Source organism: Pagrus pagrus, assembly GCF_965226575.1.
Source record: "Pagrus pagrus genome assembly, chromosome: 24".
Taxonomy (NCBI): domain Eukaryota; kingdom Metazoa; phylum Chordata; class Actinopteri; order Spariformes; family Sparidae; genus Pagrus; species Pagrus pagrus.
The window spans coordinates 2,559,685-2,579,071 of record NC_140206.1 but is presented as its reverse complement, the minus strand read 5'-3'; the positions used below and the strand labels follow the sequence as shown (position 1 = coordinate 2,579,071).

Sequence of the window (19,387 nt, the reverse complement as noted above, 5' to 3'; positions counted from 1 at the left end):
ACACCTAGCTAACCGTTTCTCTACTCCACACCTAGCTAACAATGTTGCCATTCTACACCTAGCTAACAGTTTCTCTACTCCACACCTAGCTAACAATGTTGCCACTCTACACCTAGCTAACAGTGCCTCTGCGCTACACCTAGCTAACAGTTTCTCTACTCCACACCTAGCTAACAGTGCCTCTGCGCTACACCTAGCTAACAGTTTCTCTACTCCACACCTAGCTAACAATGTTGCCATTCTGCACCTAGCTAACAGTTTCTCTACTCCACACCTAGCTAACAATGTTGCCACTCTACACCTAGCTAACAGTGCCTCTGCGCTACACCTAGCTAACAGTGCCTCTGCTCTATACCTAGCTAACAGTGCCTCTGCTCTACACCTAGCTAACAGTTTCTCTACTCTACACCTAGCTAACAATGTTGCCACTCTCCACCTAGCTAACAGTGCCTCTGCTCTACACCTAGCTAACAATGTTGCCACTCTACACCTAGCTAACAGTGCCTCTGCTCTACACCTAGCTAACCGTTTCTCTACTCCACACCTAGCTAACAATGTTGCCACTCTACACCTAGCTAACAGTGCCTCTGCTCTACACCTAGCTAACAGTTTCTCTACTCTACACCTAGCTAACAATGTTGCCACTCTACACCTAGCTAACAGTGCCTCTGCGCTACACCTAGCTAACAGTTTCTCTACTCCACACCTAGCTAACAGTGCCTCTGCGCTACACCTAGCTAACAGTTTCTCTACTCCACACCTAGCTAACAATGTTGCCATTCTACACCTAGCTAACAGTTTCTCTACTCCACACCTAGCTAACAATGTTGCCACTCTACACCTAGCTAACAGTGCCTCTGCGCTACACCTAGCTAACAGTTTCTCTACTCTACACCTAGCTAACAGTGCCTCTGCGCTACACCTAGCTAACAGTTTCTCTACTCCACACCTAGCTAACAATGTTGCCATTCTACACCTAGCTAACAGTTTCTCTACTCCACACCTAGCTAACAATGTTGCCACTCTACACCTAGCTAACAGTGCCTCTGCGCTACACCTAGCTAACAGTTTCTCTACTCCACACCTAGCTAACAGTGCCTCTGCACTACACCTAGCTAACAGTTTCTCTACTCTACACCTAGCCAACAGTGCCTCTGCGCTACACCTAGCTAACAGTTTCTCTACTCCACACCTAGCTAACAATGTTGCCACTCTTCACCTAGCTAACAGTGCCTCTGCTCTACACCTAGCAAACAGTGCCTCTGCTCTACACCTAGCTAACAGTGCCTCTGCTCTACACCTAGCTAACAGTTTCTCTACTCCACACCTAGCTAACAGTGCCTCTGCGCTACACCTAGCTAACAGTTTCTCTACTCCACACCTAGCTAACAGTGCCTCTGCGCTACACCTAGCTAACAGTTTCTCTACTCCACACCTAGCTAACAGTGCCTCTGCACTACACCTAGCTAAGAGTTTCTCTACTCCACACCTAGCTAACAATGTTGCCACTCTACACCTAGCTAACAGTGCCTCTGCTCTACACCTAGCTAACAGTTTCTCTACTCCACACCTAGCTAACAATGTTGCCACTCTTCACCTAGCTAACAGTGCCTCTGCGCTACACCTAGCAAACAGTGCCTCTGCTCTACACCTAGCTAACAGTGCCTCTGCTCTACACCTAGCTAACAATGTTGCCACTCTACACCTAGCTAACAGTGTCTCTGCTCTACACCTAGCTTACAGTGTGTAGCTAGCCAACATTCAGTGTGTAGCTAGCTAACATTAGCTGCAGTCTGTAGCTAGCTAACACGTGACACTCACAGAAACATGATGAAAGCAGCTAATTCAACATCCTGCTGCACGACTGCTGACTCAGACCAGAAGGAGACGCACGTTACGCCTGTTTTAAAGTCTTTACAGCGGCTGCCTGTTAAAGTCCTTCTGTGAGTCACCAGCTTCATGCTGACGACTGTCAAATACAACAAGTGCAGAACAAAGTGAAGTGATGTCTCAGTTTTAATGTGCAGAACAGAATAATTGATGACGAGGAAACCATCAATCTTTACAATCAGTTTGAATCATTTTGTACAAAGTTCACTGATGAATTTATTACAAGAAGCTGAAAGATTGATGTGACTGTGATCCTGTACAGACTCAACTGTTCAGCACTGACAATGTTTCTGTGACAGGAGGAGACTCTGCAGACTAAACACCACACAGACACACTGAGGAGGAACCAGGACTGGACCAGAACCTGTCGAGCCCAAATCCAGGATAAAGAGGTTCAGTGAATGTGGTGCTGAAGGTGTGGAGGTGGATCAGTGAGTCAGAGGAGACTCTGTAGAAGGACAGAGTGCCAGCAGGACAGTCCACATACACTGCTACTCTACCAGAGGAGGAGGAGGAGAAGATGTTTGTGTCTCTGTTATTGTGCCAGACAGAGTAACGACCATCAGAGCACCTCAGACTCCAGGACTGATCATTCCGTCCAAACAAACAGTCTTTATAGTCTCCTCTCCTTCTGATTCTTCTGTAACTCACTGATATAAAAACATCTCCTCTCCACTCGACCTCCCAGTAACAGCGACCAGTCAGACCAGTTCTACACAGCAGCTGAGACCACGCAAACCTCTCTGGATGATCAGGATATGACTGATCCTCCTCCACATGTGTCATCTTCCTGTTGTTGTCAGACAGTTTGATGCTTCTGCTGACTGTGTTTGTGTCGACTGTGAGCTCACAGGAATCTGATGGAGAGAAAAAGACACAACACAGCTGCAGTTATTAATGTATCATCAGTGTGGTGATGACATCACAGATGTGACTGAGTGATGTCACAGTGTGAAGCTGAATCAAAGTAAAAACACACTCACACTTCCTCAGACCTGGTGTCAACCATCGGACTCCAGCAGGCTCCACCCTGAAAGGAGGAGGGGGGTCAGAGCAGCACATCCTCTTTCAGCATGCAGACATGGACATGACATGACTCATACACAGAAACACAATATGTCCATCAGGCCTGCTTCTCCCTGTTCTCCTGAACCTCTTCACCTCTGCCACTCTCCTCACGCACTGAGAGCCACAGGATGTTGGTGTGTGTGAAAGAGGACGACAACATGTGAGGACGCACACAAACCTCTTTTTGGATTCATGACTTCATCTTTATGTTATTGGATGTTGCTGCTGTTTCCTGTGGGCGACCTTACGCTTGCTGTCTGATCCAATGTCAGCTTGTGCTCATGTTTGTATATTACAGGACTTTTGGATTTGGACGTCAGAACTTTTGAGGTCAGATTCCTGTTTGAAGCTTCCCGGGCTTTTCTGAATCTCACCTGCACAGTCTGCTTTTTGTTCTCGCTGTGTTTCTGCTGCTTTATTAAGGGACAACAAGCCCAAGACAACATGAGGAGAACTCTACATGTTATTAACCATATTCTAAAAAAGAAGAAATGTGCAGCCTTAATAAGCCTCGATGCAGAAAAGGCTTTTGATAGCGTAAGTTGGACTTTTCTATATCAGGTACTTGAAAAACTCGGACTTAATGACAAAGCTGTCAGACGTATTAAAACACTTTACCAAAACCCGACCGCAAGGATAAGAATAAACGGCAGTCTGACTGAGAGCACAGCTTCAGGACCATCTACTAGACAGGGCTGCTGTCTCTCTCCAACCTTGTTAGCAGTCTTCATAGAGCCCCTGAGATCTTAAAGGAGTAGAGGTCGGGGGAGAGGAACACACCATTGGACTTTTTGCTGATGATGTGGTCTGTTTTTTAGAGGACCCAGACACATGCATCCCCATACTAATCAACCAACCAGAGATGTTTGGCTTTTGTTCTGGATACAAGCTTAAATTGACCAAAACACAGATCCTAACATTCAACTACTCCCCATCCAAAATCATACAACAAAAACATAATCTGAACTGGAGAGCAACAACAATGAAATATCTTGGGGTCACTTTAACACAAAACACTGATGATTTATATGAAGCTAATTACGTCAAACTGGAGAAGGAAATTAAGAGCAACTTGGACAGGTGGGCTATCCTTCCATCAGACATCGGTTCACGAATAGAGACCATAAAAATGAGCGTTCTACCCCGACTTCTTTACCTGTTTCAGTCACTACCCATTGAGATACCCGAAAAACCATTCAGACTGTGGGACAAAACCATTTCCAGGTTTATATGGAATGGTCACAGACCGAGAATCAAGTCTGAAACATTACAGATTGGAAAGGATAAGGGGGGTTTGGCACTGCCAAACCTTCAGGGATATTTTCATGCTGCACAAGTTAGACATGTAATCTGTTGGTGTGACAAAGATTATGTAGCCAAATGGAAGAATTTAGAAAAATCAGCCGTGTTGGAGAAGCTGTGGAGATGTAAATGTGAACCATTCACATGTGTTCTGGCCTAAGATCGCAAAATTCTGGGAAGATGTTCATTTAGTTATGGGCAGAGTTTTGGGTTATGGTGCATCCAAGTCTTGTACATTATTATATCTTGGCGTCATTACGGGAAACGTTGTGTTGAAAGATGATAGATACATATTGAAAATTATGTGAGTAGCCTGTAAAAAGGCAATTACAAGAAAATGGTACAAGACAGACCCCGTCACAGGAAGACTGGATGGAAGTTATGGACGAAATACATATTATGGAACAACTGACTTATAAAATAAGGACTCAAGAGGATCAATGCTGCCGGAAGTGGGAGAAATGGACTGAATACATAAAAACGACAGGACAAGGACCGTCACACTGACATTAAAAAAGGATCAAACTGTAGAAGCATGGTGATCCATCATGTTCTTTTTCAGATCTTTGTTTTTTATTTGTCCCCCCCACCCCCCGTTAGTTATTTGAAAGCTTTTATTTTGAAGCAGCTAAATCAGGAAACACTGGATTTCCACCAGCAGAACCTGAACACGACTCCAGAACAGCTGAAAGTGAAGCTGAGTCAGCAGCTACGAGCCGGGCTGAAGTACATTACAACAGCATTAAACCAGAGGTCCACCAGCTACTGTAGAGAGCTGCAGCTCTGCACAGGTCACATATCATGTTAATCAATGGAGCAGATGATTGATCACTGAATGTTTTCTTTTCTTTTGTCATTTGATTTTGCTGACGGTGCAAAACACCGAAGCTTTCCTGCCCCTGCAGGCTGTTATAATGAGAACTACCCAAAACAGCCCAAACTCAGCTGGAGCAGCAGTTTCCTCATGACAGGAGCCAAGACGGCAACACTGACCCATCTTAAATTCATCTATGCACTGCTGCTGTTATGGTGATGTGACGGGAATGTTCCACCTCGTGTCATCTAACGTTGTTATTGGACTGTTTTATATCTTCTGTTCACTTTAAACTGACGCCACAGACAGTTGCTACAGTCTGTAAATCGCTTCACACTGAGGCACAGATACACTGTCAGTGATGATCTAGGATGCAGTTACTCCAGTGTTGATAAAGATCCATGTCAGAACCATTTTAAGTTCAAAGTCAAGCACTTTGGCAGAAACACTGATTCTCCAGTTCAGGGAAAGAGTTTCTATGACATTCAGTGATTAAGTTCATTTATGTGCCACAGAAATCTTTTGAATTTGAGGTTCAGTATTTTCTGACCAGACATCTGACACAGAGGGTCTATTGTTATTATTAATATCATAACACAGCAGTGACGTGGTGGAAATTAGTTTTAGTGTTCATGTTTTGATAACCCTCTGCAATCAGTGTGGAGTGTGAAGTAGTTTGGATGACGGTTCATCAAGCAGCAAAACCAGAGGCCAACAAATCAAACAGGCACATTTTGAACAGGCACTAAACTAGTCTGAAAAAAGAGGTGTAACTTTAGTGTTTGTGCCGAGACTCTCCTGGTCGCTGATGTTCATCTCTTCTTCTCATCTTCCTCTCTTCACTTGTAACTCTTGGCTTCGTGCCATGCTGCCTTTTCTCCTGAACTGAACTGAACAACTGGAGGTGGAGTGAACGAAGCGGACCTCCCGACACTGAACCATCTACAGTGGAGATACAGAGTCTCACACTGACTGTCTGTGGCTGCAGCAGGACTCTTCATACCTGAGAGTGTCCAGTCTCCAGCCTGGATCCTCCAGTCGAGCAGACAGCAGCTTCACTCCTGAGTCTCCTGGATGATTGTAGCTCAGGTCCAGCTCTCTCAGATGGGAGGGGTTGGAGTCCAGAGCTGAGGCCAGAGAAGTACAGCCTTCCTCTGTGATCAGACAGCCTGACAGCCTGCAGACACACAAAACAACACACATCACAGATCAGCTGAGGGTCCTGATGATTCAGTGCACATCTGTGTTTAAGGGTTTAACGTTTATTATATTCATCATCTTAGTTTTCACTAATTTACTAATTAGCACTGAACACAGAGTATAACTGAAGCTGATGGAAATGCCATTAGCTTTGCAAATATTTGGTCATGAACCAACATATTGTACAGATTAAAATGATGACCTGATGATGGAGGATCACCAAAGTAATTACAGTTCATCCTGAGGGGAGCATGAATGTCTGAACCAAACCTCATGACAATCCATCCAATGGCTGTTGAGATTAGTAAATTGGGACCAAAGTGCAGAATAGACTGACAGACCCACATTTTATATAAAATGCATTCATGATCCCCTTCGGATGAAATGTAATTCTTTGGGTGATCCTCTGACTTTTCCTCTTTTCCTCTTCCATATATATATAGCGGACCCTGTCTGGCTGAGTATGATCAAGACCTGTTAAGGTTACATGAAATAATGAAATAAAATAATGAATCCTGACCTGAGAGTTTCAAGGACACAGTGTGGACTCTCCAGTCCAACAGACAGCTGCTTCACTCCTGAATCCTGCAGGTTGTTGTTACTCAGGTCCAGCTCTCTCAGACTAGAGGACTGGGAGCTGAGAACTGAGGACAGAGCTTCACAGCTTCTCTCTGAGAGGTTACAGCCACTCAGTCTGGATAAAGAATAATGAGCAGAACAAGAAAATTATTTCTATTTGGGTCAATAACAGCACATTTACTGCATTCTGAAGAAACTTCTCCACACTTACAGAGCTTTGTTGGAGGCTTTGACCACTGGCAGCAGCCTCAGAAGAGCCTCCTCTGAAGCAGAGTATTTCTTCAGGTCAAACACGTCCAGATCTTTTTCTGATGACAGTAAGATGAAGACCAGAGCTGACCACTGAGCAGGAGACAGTTTATCTGTGGAGAGACTTCCTGATGTCAGGGACTGTTGGATCTCCTCCACTAGAGACCGATCGTTCAGTTCATTCAGACAGTGGAACAGATTGATGCTTCTCTCTGGAGACAGATTCTCACTGATCTTCTTCTTCATGTACTGGACTGTTTTCTGATTGGTCTGTGAGATACTTCCTGTCTGTGTCTGCAGACCTCGGAGGAGATTCTGATTGGTCTGCAATGAAAGACCCAGGAGGAAGCGGAGGAACAAGTCCAGGTGTCCATTTGGACTCTGTAAGGCCTTCTTCACAGCACTCTGATAGAAAGGTGTTGATTTGCCTCTGACCACTTTAGACAACCAGGATGCTGATTGCTCTTCTTTTGCCAGCAGATTGACTCCAGAGTTGATGAATGTCAGATGGACATGAAGAGCAGCCAGAAACTCCTGAACACTCAGATGGACAAAGCAGAACACCTTGTCCTGGTACAGTCCACTCTCCTCTCTAAAGATCTGTGTGAACACTCCTGAGTACTTTGAAGCTGCTGTGATATCGATGCCACACTCTGTCAGGTCTGATTCATAGAAGATCAGGTTGCCGCTCTGCAGCTGATCAAAAGCCAGTTTTCCCAGAGACTCGATCATCTCCCTGCTCTCTGGAGTCCAGTGTGAATCCGTCTCAGCTCCTCCATCATACTTGACGTTCTTCAGTTTGGCCTGAACCACCAGGAAGTGGATGTACATCTGAGTCAGGGTCTTGGGCAGCTCTCCTCCCTCGCTGGTGTTCAACACTTTCTCCAGAACTGTAGCAGTGATCCAGCAGAAGACTGGGATGTGGCACATGATGTGGAGGCTTCGTGATGTCTTGATGTGGGAGATGATTCTGCTGGCCTGCTCCTCATCTCTGAATCTCTTCTTGAAGTACTCCTCCTTCTGTGGGTCAGTGAACCCTCTGACCTCTGTCACCATGTCAACACAGTCAGGAGGGATCTGATTGGCTGCTGCAGGTCGTGTGGTTATCCAGAGGCGAGCAGAGGGAAGCAGTTTCCCCCTGATGAGGTTTGTCAGCAGCACATCCACTGAGGTGGACTCTGTAACATCAGTCAGGATCTCAGTTTTGTGGAAGTCCAGAGGAAGTCGACACTCATCCAGACCGTCAAAGATGAACACAACCTGGAACTCTTCAAAGCTGCAGATTTCTTTGGTTTCAGTGAAGAAGTGATGAACAAGCTCCACCAAGCTGAACTTTTTCTCTTTCAGCACATTCAGCTCTCTGAAGGTGAATGGAAATGTGAACTGTATGTCCTGGTTGGCTTTGTCTTCAGCCCAGTCCAGAGTGACCTTCTGTGTTAAGACTGTTTTCCCGATGCCAGCCACTCCCTTTGTCATCACTGTTCTGATTGGTTCATCTCTTCCAGGTGAGGCTTTAAAGACGTCTTCTCGTCTGACTGTTGTTTCTGGTCTGTCTGGTTTCCTGGATGCTGCTTCAATCTGTCTGACCTCATGTTCATCATTGACCTCTGCAGTCCCTCCCTCTGTGATGTAGAGCTCTGTGTAGATCTGATTCAGAAGGGTCGAGTTTCCTGCTTTAGCGATCCCCTCAAACACACACTGGAACTTCTTCTGAAGGTTAGATTTGAGTTTACGCTGACAAACTCCAGAATGACTTCCTGAATAAAACACACAACAAAGATCATCAGGGTGGCAGTTTGTGTGTCAGGATGAGACAGTTTTGTATTTATATTGACTTTATCTGAACAGACTTCTGACAGCAGAGAAGGCTGCTGCCTCTGATTCTACACATGCATGAAGTGCAGTTGCACGCTACCAGTAAGCTAGCTGTGTCCTTTGGATATGTCAGAATAAATAAAGTGTCAGCTTTGCTGTCTGTCTTCTTTTAATCATGCCTGTCCTGACTCCAGCACTGCTTCTTCTCACCTTTTTAAGTCTGCTGCTCATCCACAATCTCTCCCTCTCTACCTGGATCCAGGTTCTACTACCCCAAAATAATTTTTTTTGGCCACTTTCAGTTTGTAAATTTGGTTAATCCACAGCTAAACTGTACAGAATCTGTGATGTCATCAGTTGTTATAACTTGACTCTGATGTTTGGGATCACAGAGCGGGTAAACAAAGAGTTGGGTTGATGTTGAGATGTGTTGGAATTCTGAACTTCTTTACTCTTCTTACATTATTTGTTCATTCACTTAAAGGAGACACTAGTTTACTGGACTGAATGTGTTCGGCCTGCAGATCCTTTAAATAACTGTAGGTCAGAGGTTTTTACAGTCTCAGTCTGTGGGCCTCCCCTCACACAAAGCCTGGACACACCTGCTTAGTTTGGCTTAATTCCTGGATGTCTATGACATCATCATGATATTCAATTCAAGAGACATTCAACATTTGAGCAAAAATGTCCTTTTATTATTTATGTTGTCTGACATGAATTCAAACATCAACAAATAGACAGCAAAGTGAGAAAACAGTAACCGATTCCCCCAAACGACTGTAACTCTGGACTCTTTAACCAAATCACACAGATTTATCATATTCTTTGTGAAGTCCTTTTGATAACTAAGACAATAACTACTGTCATATGTTTCACCTCCATTCACTGAGCCTCTCCTCAACTGTTCAGAGCCTCCCTGAGAAGATCCACCTCTCACTTTGAAGCCTCTGCTGTAGCTCATATGATTGTCTCCTCTAGTCCGGTGACACAGATCCTACAAAATTAATAAAATCCGTCGATCCTGTTTCTCGTCCCACTGTGTTCTCTACTATTAACTACTCTCTCAGTGCTGGTTCAATAACCAGCTATTCAGAAAAAGGCCAGTGTTCAGACACCTTTAAAGAAAAGTCTTGACCAGCCCTTTCACACAGTTATAGACCAGTTATGTCAAAGATTAACTTTATTCAAAATCCTGGAAAGAATAGTCACAGATCAAATCCTGAAGTTGGTTGATGAAGTTTTTCTATCTTTGCTTTCACTCAGTTATACTTGAGTCAAACTACACTTGGTCTTTCAGGGCTTCCATACAAACCAGAGAAAACAGCAGCTTTACCTTCAGTCTGAGAGGAGGACGCTCCTCTGCTCTCTGAAGCTCCTCCAGCATCTTTCACATCCACTGACACTGAGAGAGAAGGAGACATTGTGTGATATTGTTTCAGTTTAACTTCATATTTGTTTTTTTAAACGTGCCTGTGTTACGTACTGTAGGTTACATAGTTTATTCTTGGACAGTTGATAAGTTACAGTGTGACCTCCACTGATTCATCTCCATGTTTAGATCAAATTATTCTGGACTGTGGTTGTTAAAAAAGTCTGTGAATAAAATCATTCAAACTATGAAATAATAAAGACTGAGATCAACTATAAAGACGAGTGAGCACATCTGTAGCACAGAAACATTTCAAGTCCTATTGATAAATCACTGAAATGTGACGAATCATAAACATCTACTGCACTTTAACATAGAGTTCAGTTTACTGACGTACAAATACTCCTCACAGTTGGTCAGTAATTTGTAAGCATCACTCTGCTAATGATCTAATATAGTTCCCATGTTTGGTCTGTTCAGACAGCGAGCGCTGCACCAGGAGCAGAGCTTCACAGCCAGCGAGCTGGAAGCTGCAGCCATAGTTTGAGTCTCTTCTATTTGTCCTGCATGCTGTGAGCGAATCTGGCCTGAAAACACATGATCATCTAATAGAGTTGTCTCTAGACTGTGAGATGACCTTCTAACAACTGAAGGTGGACATATCTTTGGTTGTTGAACATAGATTTGTTTGAAAAATCTTCATCATGTCATGTTAAATAAACAAAATGTAAGATATTTAAAGAAGGAAAGACTCCTGATGTCCCTGCAAGAAAGCAGTCCTGTTGTTACTGCAGTCAAACAGCATCTCCAGCTCACATGCTGGGAGTCCTAAAGTTCACTAATTATTAATGTTCTAGATGATCACAGTGATGTATTCTTGCTTGATTTTGTGCCATGAAGCATCTCATACTGGTTTAACTGCTCCTGAACAAACACATTAACATCACAACATCTCACTGGTTATTTAAGGAATTCATAAAATACCACGCTAATTATAAAACCATCCATATTAGTCAGTGACAGAAGAGTCTTCAACCAACGAGTAACATAAAGAGAATAAATCAGGGAGCTCCATCATGTCTCTGTCCTCTTAATGAAGAACAATGATTGATAACTTCAACCTTTTCTCATAAAAACAAGTTAATTTTATTCTCTGGTGAATTCAATGAGCTTCCCTACTGAGACTCTGCTCCTTCACAAGTATTGTGTCACCAGTTTCCACCGGCTGTCTTTTCTCTGAAAGTACAAAAATATAAAACTGACTGACCTTCTGATCCTGAGCTGGTTTCTGACAGGTTCTGCAGCAGGTCATTCCTGGATATCTTCTCTAAAACCTTCTTGGTCACCTCCACAGCTCCATGAAGTTCATAGTTGTTCACCATCAGGTCCACTGTTTGCCATCTTGTTGCATTCTCCAGGTCGGCAACTGTGATGGATCTGTAGCCGTCCAGGAGTCCAGGCTGCTTCAGACGCCATTTGAACTCCTCAAATTCCTCCTTTTTTAAACCTTTTAGAGTATTTAAAAGGTCCTCTGACGTCATCGTGGCTTACTGATAAGGTCAGGCAGTATTATCAACCTGAAGGAAAAGAAATGTATCAGAGCAGCAACAGGAGTTCTGATTGGCCGACACAGCAGTAGAGTCTGGCCAATCAGAGCTCCTGCTGCTGCTCCGTGGGCTGGACTTAATGTAACTCTGAAGTGGTGCTCTGCTTACACGTCCTTCTGTCCCCAGATGTGAACGGCTGAACATCTGTCCCATGTTCCATCAGCTTCTGTTCCACCAGCTGTTACTTCTTGAAATGAAGCTGTCGTCTCATGACACCAAACACTGTACAAGAAAGATGAAAACATGAAAACACAACTTTAAGATCAACACAACTGAAAGTGAATAAAACAAAAGTTCTTAGATGTTAACCAATAAAGCGTCTAATGTTCCACGGAGGACGACACGAGTCAGTTCTGTGCTGAAAAACATCTTCCTCAATGATCCTACAACGACGCTGCATTCTGACTATTTAAGTTGCGTTGGGCCTCAGAAATGATGCAACACGTCTTCCCCTCGTGTGAATGCAGGTGTAATTGTTTAAAGCTTTGATGGCAGGTTGTGCTTCGTCCTCTCATCTCATCAGGATCCTTCTGGTCACCAGAAGAGGAGAAAGCACCGTGACACTGAGCAGTAAACATTAGTTCATGTTCCAGCCTGCAGCTTCTCTCTCGTCAGTCTATCCTGCTGAGCCGGACACTGCAGCTCCTGATCCGTCTGTTCTGCACTGCAACTTTATTCTTCCACATTTTGGAGGCAAATATTTTACTTTTTTCTCAACTACATCTTTTTGATGACTTTAGTTACATTACAGATTACATACTGCATCAGAGCCGAGACTGAAAACTGGTTTTCACTGACAAACTGAAGACAAGTTAACAAACCTTCATCTGAACAAACAGGTCGACTTGGTTTGTTGGCACCAGTTCAGTTTTAACTTTGGTTGTTTTTGACTCAAAGACTCGGAAACAACACTGTTGTTTCTTCACTAGTTTCTTGATTTTCATGAAGAAAGAAAATACAAGTAAAAACTCGTATTAAACTAATGGATCTTGTAAAATCCTGCAGCTGCACTGCAAACACTGTGTCAGCTGATGTAGAACAGACTGATGTAAAGTAAATGTGTCTGATCTGATTATTGATCACATTTCAGTGGACAGTGACAGAAAGAGGCGACACTTCCTGTTGGAGGAGTGTTCACAGCTCTGACAGCTTCAGTGACACACTTACATTTTTATTCTTTCATTACAAAATAAAAGCTTTCATCTGCTCACAGTCCTCTGAATGCTGCTTCCTGCTGTCTCCACATCGACTACTGACGACCAACTAACTCCACCTCTGCTCTTCCTGCACCGTTCTCCTCTCAACATGGAGGATGATGTTTGTAATGGCGGCTGTTTGAACTCACAGCTGTGAACAATGGAGCGGCAGATTGTTGCTGTTTCTAGTGTTGCTAAGCTAACAACAGCTTGTTGGTGTTTCTAGTTTCGCTAAGCTAATGACATATTGTGTTAACGAGTCAAACATTTTAAATGTGTTACATTACCTTCAGCTGGAGGTTCACACGGACACAACTGTCTGCGCCACGACGTTCACAGGAACTGAAACCAAACTTTAAACAGGAAGTTACAGTCAGGAAGTCAGATGACTGTTAAACATGAGTCATGTGTGAAATCTGATGACTTGTATGTTTAATGAGAGTGTAAAAGTCTAGAATAAAGAACATTTCCTTTCTTGACATTTAATGAGTTTATTTTGTTGCCTTATTAGACTCAGTAGTGAACTGGCTGCTTTTACATCTCCAGCTGAAACTACAGGCTGTCAGACTGTCACCTCTGAGCTACAGAGTGCTGTTAGGAGACAGGACGGACAGAGACAGAGACGTCTTTGACAGGACATCAACACTGTTGTTTCTTCACTCTGGTCAGAATGTTAGCTCGTTAGCTGAATGTTATTGTAAAGTTAAATCATATCTTACCTTTAAAGGACTGAAAGCAGCAGGTGAGAGCAAACCCAGGCTGTATTCGAAACCGCATACCATACTGCCAGTACATATTGATTTGGCCAAAATGTAGTATGTAGTATGCAAACAAAAGCAAAATCTGCAGTATGCGAAAAGTTCCCGGATGTCGTACTGATTCGGAAAATATTTCCAGTATGCATCTGACCAGTCTACTCTGCCTACTGTTTCCCACAATGCAATGCGCTGGAGCCGGGATCATGACGTCCTCGTCACGTACTCCGGAGCAGTACAGCGTTTATGTTTGTTCACACAACATACAGTAAGTACAGTGCGTAGGCTACTTGACTATTGTGACGAAAGCTATAGGTACAATAGAAATCCAGGCTGTTGTACATGTGAAATGAAAAAAAGTACTCTGTTAATTAAAACCTTTTTTTTATTAATATTTGGTGATTTCTGTACATACAGAGCTCCCGAGACAGCGCTATACTGTATACTGTCCACTACAAACATGAAGCTTCCCTCTAGCGTTTAATCTTCAAAGAGCAGCGGTTAAGAAAACTGGCCTGCTGTCTCCCCCGGGACGACGACGCATGTTGGCCGGCAGAACAACTCTGGAGACGGGCTGCTGCCTCTGAGACGAGCCGCTCCTCAGTCCCTCAGGTGGAGCTTCACTTCTCCGAAAACATCGAGGCAAATTACTAAACAGCCGTCATTTGGGTAAACTAACCGCACATTGGGGATCTAAACGGTTACTTTCTTGCATGAAAAAATATTAAAACTTAATAAAGTGACATATTAACAGCGATACAGCGGAAAATAAAACAGCTTTGCACCTGTTTTACAACTACCGCTGCCGGTCGCCACGAAATGCATTCTGGGAAACTTGCTACTGCATACTGCGGTGTGAACGGCGTCGGTCTGCTGAAGTAGCATACTGAATCCCACCTTCAGTATGCAGTATACAGTGTATACTAACGCAGTATGTAGTAGGCAGTACGGTAGTATGCGGTTTCGAATACAGCCACAGTCCGTCCTCAGCTGCTGACGGTCTCTCAGGTGTGCTTCATCGTAGGAGGAGGAGCCCAGGTGAGCTCTCACATTCTGTTTACACGCCCTGATGCCTGCTGGGTCCTAGTGCTCAACCCTGTGCTGCCTTCCCCTCCACATCAATAAAAGTCCTGACTGTTGTGAAACACATCAGACCTCAGATCAGACTGAACTCACCTTCTTATCACAGTGTCATCATCATTCAAAGCACCAGGACACACCACAGCTTCTCTCTGCCTGCTCACACAAGCAGCCATCTTGGCTCAAAGACCAGGCAGTTTCCCAGCTGACGTTTGTGTGTGAGAGCAGTACAGAACTTAAAGCAACATCATGTCACTGCTTTACCTTCAGATAACAGCTTCACCATCACTCTGATGCTGCTCTGACTTATAGCAGGGTGAACCCTCATCGCCTGTTTCTGCACTAAGTAACTGGGCTGAGCAGGTAGCACAGGAGCCATGCTACGCCTAGCTAACAGAAATGCTGCTCTACACCTAGCTAACAGAAGTGCTACTCTACACTTAGCTAACAGAAATGCTGCTCTACACCTAGCTAACAGAAGTGCTACTCTACACTTAGCTAACAGAAATGCTGCTCTACACCTAGCTAACAGAAATGCTACTCTACACCTAGCTAACAGAAGTGCTACTCTACACCTAGCTAACAGAATGCTACTCTACACCTAGCTAACAGAAATGCTGCTCTACACCTAGCTAACAGAAGTGCTACTCTACACCTAGCTAACAGAAATGCCACTCTACACCTAGCTAACAGAAATGCCACTCTACACCTAGCTAACAGAAATGCTACTCTACACCTAGCTAACAGAAGTGCTACTCTACACCTAGCTAACAGAAATGCTACTCTACACCTAGCTAACAGAAATGCTACTCTACTTATAACAGGGTGAACCCTCTGGGATTTGAAACGTCTGTAAGGGAAATTGTCCTTGTTGAAGTTTGACAGTTGCTGATTCTCTGAAGAGTTTCAGACGGGCTGTGATGAATCAGATCTCTTTCAGACCTGCAGCACAGAGAGAAGAACCACAGAGTGTCTGGACTTCTATACAACAGAACCGTGGTTACTTCATGACAGTTGTTCACAATGATCCTCTGATGTTTGTGTTGATGGTGTCTTCCAGCGGTCCCGTCGTCCTCTCTACCTTCCTGTTAACACCTCAGGTGAAGAGGATCTCCTCTCACATCCTGATGTGTTCTGATCCATTCACTGATACCTGAATCCAAAACCGTTTCATTCCCACAAGACGCCAAACTTTTATTTTCCTCACAAATCTTCAGATGAATCAATAATATTGAGACTTTGTTTCTTCCTGATGTGAAACAGCGACCTGCCTTCTTCTGTCTGGTTTCAGGATCAAAACTCATTCTGAGCAGATTTTTGAAACAAAAGTAGTTTTTACACTAAACGGGTCAGAATCTCACGGCTTCAACGTGTTTTCATTTGTTTCAGAAAATGTTTGTGTCGCTCAATAACAGCCATGAATGAGTCCATTCAAAGTGTTTCTGATTTCTATAACTACAGTGTGAACATGTGAAGTGACTGAGAAACATTTTGATTCATCATTTGGGAAACAACAAGTCATTCATATCATATTTATCATTTGTTGTTCATTTCTGATGAAACTGCAGTGAAAGAGTGGAGATAAAGCAGCAGTTTGTGGCTGTTAGTGGACTGTTAATAACCAGGAAGGAGAAATAAACCCAGCTTCCTCTGGTTCTGCTGCATCCATGTGAACTGTGATCGGACCATGTTACAGAACAACTCTGTGACTCAGTCTGACCACAGTAAATGTTCATTATGTCACTGAATGATGGACTTTTCTTCTTCTCACTATTATATATGTGACACTGTGACTTAAAGGGCCTATTCGTGAAAGTGAAAGTAATTAGTAAGAGTGATGTGGCGGCGTGCGGCTCCACAGCAGCCTCAGTTCAGAGGTAAGAAGACACGAGACGCTGCTGATCTTCACTCAGTCGACGTTTATGTAGCGCTTCATGCAACATTAATAAAGAGTTTTGGGTTAAATTTGGTTATCAGTAATAATTAATGATTAGATTAGATGGACTTATTTATCCCACAACCGGGAAATTCACTTGTTACAACAGCTGAAGATGCAACAAGTGCAGGAAAAAGAGTCAGACAAATACACATACAGTTAAATAGAAAATAAATAGGAAAAATAAGATATTTACAAAAAACTAAGTGAGACTCGTAACGGCAAAAAAAGTCATTGAGAGTATTTACCTCTTGTCTCTCCAGTCCCGGTCTCCACCGTCTCTGTCTCCCTCCACCTTTTCCATGAGCAGGTAGTTTCTTCAGTCGTCTCCAGACATCCCTGGTGTTGTCCTGCTGCAGCTGCTGCTCCAGCTTCCTCTTGTAGCTGTTTTTCTCCTTCCTTATTTCCTGCCTGAGCTCCTTCTGGACTCTCCTCAGTTCCTCTTTGTCCCCCGATCTGAAAACCCTCCTCTTTTTGTGAAGTAGGGTTTTGATCCCAGAGTTCACCCAGGGTTTGTTGTTGGGAAAACGCCGCACCTTCCTGGAAGCTCAGTGTTCTCCACACAGAAGCGTATGTAGTCTGTGATGCAGCCTGTCAGGCTGTCGATGTCCTCCCCATGTGGGCTGCAGAGTGCTTCCCAGTCTGTGGTGTCCAAGCAGTCCCTCAGTCTTTCACCGGCCTCCTCAGACCAAACCTTCACTGACTTTTTCTGTGGCAGATGTTTTATTGCCCCTCCTTAGCTTACCTGTACTCCCAACATTACATTATCTGGGATAATTATTAATTATGATGAATAATAAGATCCAGTTTACATTAGATCACCACCCTTGAAGAAGGGAAAAGAGCCAAGTCACCAAATCAGTCCCATAAAAAGCTCCTAAACTTTGTAACTCTGTTTAATAATTAACATAATAACTACAATCAAAATGACCATAACAGCTGTCATGGTCGAAGGTGTGTGTGTGTTTGTGTGTGTGTGTGAGTGTGTGAGTAGTAGCAAAGCAAACTACCAACAACCTGACCTGAGATCGCAATGACACCAAACCAGTGTTGGTAATAACGGCGTTATTTTTTTCAGTAACGGGTAATCTAACTAATTACTACGGACTGACGGACTGAACTGAATGCAGTGATGGGCAGGTATGTTGTTGGGAACATGCTGCCGTGAGCAACACTTGACTCAGAAACCCGCTTAGAAGAAAATCCACATTTTTAGACATTTTTAAACTTAAAAAAAATAAATAACTTGAAAAAAAGGTAACGCGATAGTTACTTTTATAGTGGAGTAATTCAGTTACTAACTCAGTTACTTTTTGGGAGAAGTAACTAGTAACTATAACTAATTACTTATTTAAAGTAATGTGACCAACTCTGCTGGTGCATTGGTGAATTGTTGCCGATTTGATATCCCAATTGATGCATATGATCCCTGGTAATATTGTTAAGTTGATTAATGGAGTACCGCTGTGGCTTCAGGTGTTTATTAGTTATGTCACGCAGTGTAGTGAGCGTGCAGATGCGTCCATTAAGGGATCGTCGCACACTTATTTGTCTCTCCCTCTGTGCACACTGTGCCAGTGAGATAGATATGGGCCTTCCTGAGCTGAGAGGTTGCTTTTTGTTGACAGTCTCTAAACACTCACATCTTCTCATTTATTCATCTTTTACTGTTTCTCTTTACTTAGCCTTATTACTGCATTGTGTAATTTATACCAGTCTGTTTCTGTTTATTATAATTATTGTATATGATTAATATGCACATTTCTGTTTATTTCTTTATTGTAGTAACCACACAGACAGTATCAACAGAAGAGTTCAGCAATAAATGAGGGGCATCTCAATGAGAGTGTGTGTGAATTGGATTCATTAACCCATCATCATCATTCCTGTTCTTACCAGACAACCTGTGTGAGTGCAGATACCTTATTGAATCAGTGCCTTCTGATTTATTCATCTAAGATTAATAGGTCTCAAGTTTGGTATTCAGTAAGCCAACTCCTATGTTATAGTGTGGTGTCGGAATAAACAAAGTGCTCGCAGCGTTATTTAATACATCAGTAATACTGTCTGTTTCAGTGCATCTGCCCCCCCACCCCCTCCGCCACACTGGAAATGATGCCCCCTTGTTCAGATGCGTCCCGCGGTCCATGGTGAAGCCAACCGTCTGTTTTGAAACAGAGCTTTGTTAATGTCAGCAGAAACACCTCGGCCATCATATCAGCAGCTCCTGGAGGACAGAGGCTCCAGGTCAGAGGAGCGTCAGTCTTTTACCTGCGGGCCGAGAGGAAGACGTCAGGCTGAAGAGCGGAAACACGTCCAGGTAGGTTGTACTGACTGTCTCAGCTCATCAATACTCGACTGTCTGACTCCAGATGACTCAGGACTGGATCTGTGTCATGTTGGATTTATCGCACAGATTGAATGAAGTTAAAAAGGAAAGCTAATATCTTTGACGCAGCATCTGTGCGTAGATGTTAGAGCAGATAGCCTCCAGGCAGGATAACAGCAGCTCTCTGCAGGACGAGAT

The 19,387-nt window shown here is 43.6% G+C and overlaps 1 protein-coding gene across 1 annotated transcript in view; it reads right to left on the bottom strand.

The window, feature by feature from the left end:
- The window catches only part of LOC311252955 (uncharacterized protein), a 290,895-nt gene that overhangs the window by 31,156 nt on the left and 240,352 nt on the right, over positions 1 to 19,387 (bottom strand). The window contains exons 24-25 of the mRNA XM_084346619.1: positions 6,795 to 6,968; positions 6,078 to 6,251 (exon numbers count right to left, since the gene is read on the bottom strand). Of these exons, the coding sequence (XP_084202745.1) occupies positions 6,078 to 6,251; positions 6,795 to 6,968 (348 nt within the window). The remainder of the gene's footprint in view (positions 1 to 6,077; positions 6,252 to 6,794; positions 6,969 to 19,387) is intronic.